Source organism: Hibiscus syriacus, unplaced genomic scaffold, assembly GCF_006381635.1.
Source record: "Hibiscus syriacus cultivar Baekdansim isolate YM2019G1 unplaced genomic scaffold, ASM638163v2 tig00109978_pilon, whole genome shotgun sequence".
In the NCBI taxonomy this organism is placed as follows: Eukaryota; Viridiplantae; Streptophyta; class Magnoliopsida; order Malvales; family Malvaceae; genus Hibiscus; species Hibiscus syriacus.
Window position 1 is genome coordinate 55,609 of NW_024062545.1, and position 3,603 is coordinate 59,211.

Genomic DNA, 3,603 nt, shown 5'->3' on the forward strand with positions numbered 1-3,603 from the left:
AAAATTATGCCTAATATTTAATTTTGGTCATTAACCTTTAAAAAATTAATGATGATACTGACATGTCATCGTAAGGTAGTGTCACATCATCATTGAAAAAAAATAAAAAAAGCCACGTTAATAATTATGTTAGTTTTTAACAATAAATGATCAAAATGAAACCAAAATGTAATATTATATATAATTTTAAAAAATATGAAGGTTGTAGAAGGCTGAGACGGTGACAACAACATAAGAGAAAAGCTTGAGATAGGAGACTCAATGAAGAGAGAACGTATTGAAGAAATCAGACAAAGTGGTTAGCAGATAAGCTATTAACGAGCCAGATAAATTTTATTATTATCATTTATAACGATCAGTGATTTATTATAAATAAATAATATTAATAATTGATTTATTATTTTTAAAATTTTAATAAAAAATAAATATTTATTCAAATATTTAATAATCATTTATATTAATAATAATTTATGTAGTTTATCTGTTCTTTTATCTCGCTCGATTTTATGGAAACTTTTCGCTCACAATGAGAAGGGTTTGCTGGATTGGGCTAATTGGATCATAAATGAACAAACTCGGAGAAGGCATCAATGGGTTTCAAAGTTGGGTTTCAGTTTTCGAAGACTGCGCATTTTGGGATGATCCTCTTTCTTCGTTGCTCGAAGGGTTTTGATTTCGAATTTTTTCCGCTCCTCCCTCTTCCATTTCGTTATCATCTACCTGCCTTTTAGGGAGAAAACTAAGAAAAAGTCTCTGTTTCTCTAAAACTAAGAAAAAGTCTCTGTTTCTCTACAACGATGGAGTCTTTGGCTATCCTACAGTGCCGTCCCCGCCATCTCCGCTTATCTTCCAATCACCACCGTCCGTATTTCCCGAAACCCATCTTTTCCCTTTCCTTCAGGACTTCGTCTTCATCGTCGCCGTTCAAATTACCCTCCATCAGGGCTTCATCTTCGTCCTATGAGCCCCCGAAGCCTTCGGTTTTCCAAACGGTGGCGCCTCTCCTCAAGGCTACTTGCATTTCTTTCACCGCTGCCGCCGCTCTCTTCTTCGCGCGCTTCCACGTCAAACCCGCGCTCGCCTCGCTGACCGCAATGCCCACCATGGGGACCTCCTCGACAGACACGGGTGTGTCCTTACAAGATCAAGAAAAAACCCTCCAACAAAAGTTAGGGAAGAACCCGAATGATGTTGAAAGTCTACGGTCTCTCATGGAAGTCCGTATCAAATTGAAGAAACTCCAACAAGCTACCGAAGTTATCAACCGTTTGATCCAGCTTGAACCCGAAGACCCCGAATGGCCAATGTTAAAGGCCCAAATTCACAGCTTCGCCGGCGATTTCGAGCTGGCCAAGAAGGAGTTCGAGGAAATATTAGCTAAAGACCCGAATCGTGTCGAGGCATTTCATGGCCTTGTAATGGCTTATTCGGATTCGGGTCAAAAATTGAAAGAACTCGAAAAGAGAATTGAAGGGGCGATGGACAAGTGCAAGAAAGAGAACAAAAAGAAGGATTATAGGGATTTTAAGTTATTAATTGCGCAAATTCGGGTCATTGAAGGGAGACATTCGGAAGCTCTGAAGGTTTATGAAGCTTTGGTTAAGGAAGATCCAAAGGATTTCAGGCCATATTTGTGCATGGGGATTATCTACACTTTATTGAAGAAGAAGAATGAAGCTGAAAAACAGTTTGACATGTTCAGGAAACTTGTTCCTAAAAATCATCCTTACAGGGAGTACTTTGTTGATAACATGCTGGCCACTAAGCTGTTCGCCGAAAAAGCCGAAAGGGAAGGCGCAGGGAAGCGTTGAGAGACCTTGGTTTTGTTTTGTTCATTCAAAGAGGTCTTTTCTGTTTAAAATTATTTCCTCGTATTTTTCCCTTTTAATTCTCTTTCAGTTTTATTGCAACAGTTGAGCTTTTGGCCTTCTTCTTTATTCAATGTTGCATTATATAAGTCTTTGGGTTTAGTATAAAGTTAAACATTGCTTAGTTGAGCTAATCTTTATCTAATATGGAAGTTAACTTCAGGCTTCTGTTATCCTTTCTAGTTGGTTTACAATCATGTATATAAATGTTTCTTCATCACTGGTAATTGCCCTTAGAAAAATGACAGTTTATAATCATGAATGATAATTACAAATCAGAAAACCTGCTTTTATTACTATCTTCACTACCGATCCTTGAATTCCCGGCTTTGTTAAAGTAATTACTTTCAAGTAAGGTTTCCCTGAATGTATGAAACTACCTTGCTCTCACTACATTTTAAATTAAGTATGATGATACTGATGCCTTTTGTTACATAACCTTCTTTGTTGATTATGTATGGCCATAGTAAAGATTTGATCAGTCATTTAGTGAGTGATTTCTGGTTCCCTTCTTCGGTGTGGTACTTATGGTCGTAAATGAAGTGATAAAGCTGCAGTTCATGAACAATATGAGAGTAATTCATAAGAGTTGCAGTGGCTAATGGAAGATATATAGATGTCTTTACATTGGGTTTTAATGGAAGGTTTGCAGTTAGCATGTGTGTATGTATTGGGGTCAATATTTTGTTGAGCATGATTAGAATGGTTAACACGGTAGAGATTGCTTTATGATAGCCATTTAAACTGATGTTACATCATAGTGGCTTTATCGTGAGGTTGCTGTGATTAGTGAGAATTTACCAGAAGTGATTTTGTTTAGATAAGAGGGCAGCGGGAATACACAAAATTTGGAATTCTTCCTGAAGAAGAAAAATGGAGGTTAGAAAATAATTGTTAATTGGCTGTGTTCATCTTACAGATTGTAGGAATTTTGAAATAATTCTGTTTATTTTTTGTGGTAAATGGCTCTTCATCTATCTTCCAGACTGCGATCCCTTTACCATTGCCATTGTGGCATTTTAGCGAACCTGTTGGTTAAAACCCTATTGATAACCTCGGATTAGGTTCAATTAAGCATGGTTTAGATATATGCAGGACATTCAGAAAATAGATTTATAAGGCCAATTTTCTTCTCTTTTCTTTTCCTGGTGAATGATGAGCAACATGAGGCTATGATAATTCTTGCTTCATGCATAATCTGAGAATCTTTGTGACACTTAATTGGTAATTCATTTTGTTTCCACATCAGTTTTCCTTGCATGCTAAAGGTTGCACTAAACTAACCAATTGCCTCAATATTCAATATTTCGTTCTTGTTGTTTTCCAGTTCGAAGATGTCATGTACAATGAGTGGAGGTTGCCAAATCTTAATCGCAGAATATATAGTTGTGTATGTTCACAGATTAGCTTGATTTCCGTGCGTTGCTAGATTATTGGTCGACCAAGGGAAATGCTCGATTTGCTCGACTGGTTTGAGTCCAACTTAGCTGTCACATATTCCCATCAAGTCCGTGCTCGATTAACCATTAGAACCGGCACATTCAACTCCGTAGATGTTAATCTTGTTTCTATTTCAATGCTGTGCATTTTAATGGACACAACATTCATACTTTGATTAATTCATGTTTGCTTGTTCGGAGCTAATATTTTTCTGCCTGTGCATGCTTTAATTGTTTGGTGTAAGGTTAGCCTTTTAGTTAGGTGGCGGGATGTGAGCGTTCAGTGCTGAATAAGG

The 3,603-nt window shown here is 37.2% G+C and overlaps 1 protein-coding gene across 1 annotated transcript; it reads left to right on the forward strand.

Annotated features, from left to right (window-relative positions):
• Positions 1–607: 607 nt before the first annotated feature.
• Positions 608–2,087, forward strand: LOC120211627 (protein SLOW GREEN 1, chloroplastic-like). The gene has a single exon (XM_039210120.1). It carries the CDS (start codon positions 798–800, stop codon positions 1,809–1,811), a length of 1,014 nt encoding a protein of 337 aa, XP_039066051.1. The 5' UTR covers positions 608–797; the 3' UTR covers positions 1,812–2,087.
• The last annotated feature ends 1,516 nt before the right edge of the window (positions 2,088–3,603 follow it).

What these genes read in the sequence shown, in the direction of transcription:
- LOC120211627 (XM_039210120.1), top strand. Translation starts at nt 798, where the DNA reads ATGGAGTCTTTGGCTATCCTACAGTGCCGTCCCCGCCATCTCCGCTTA.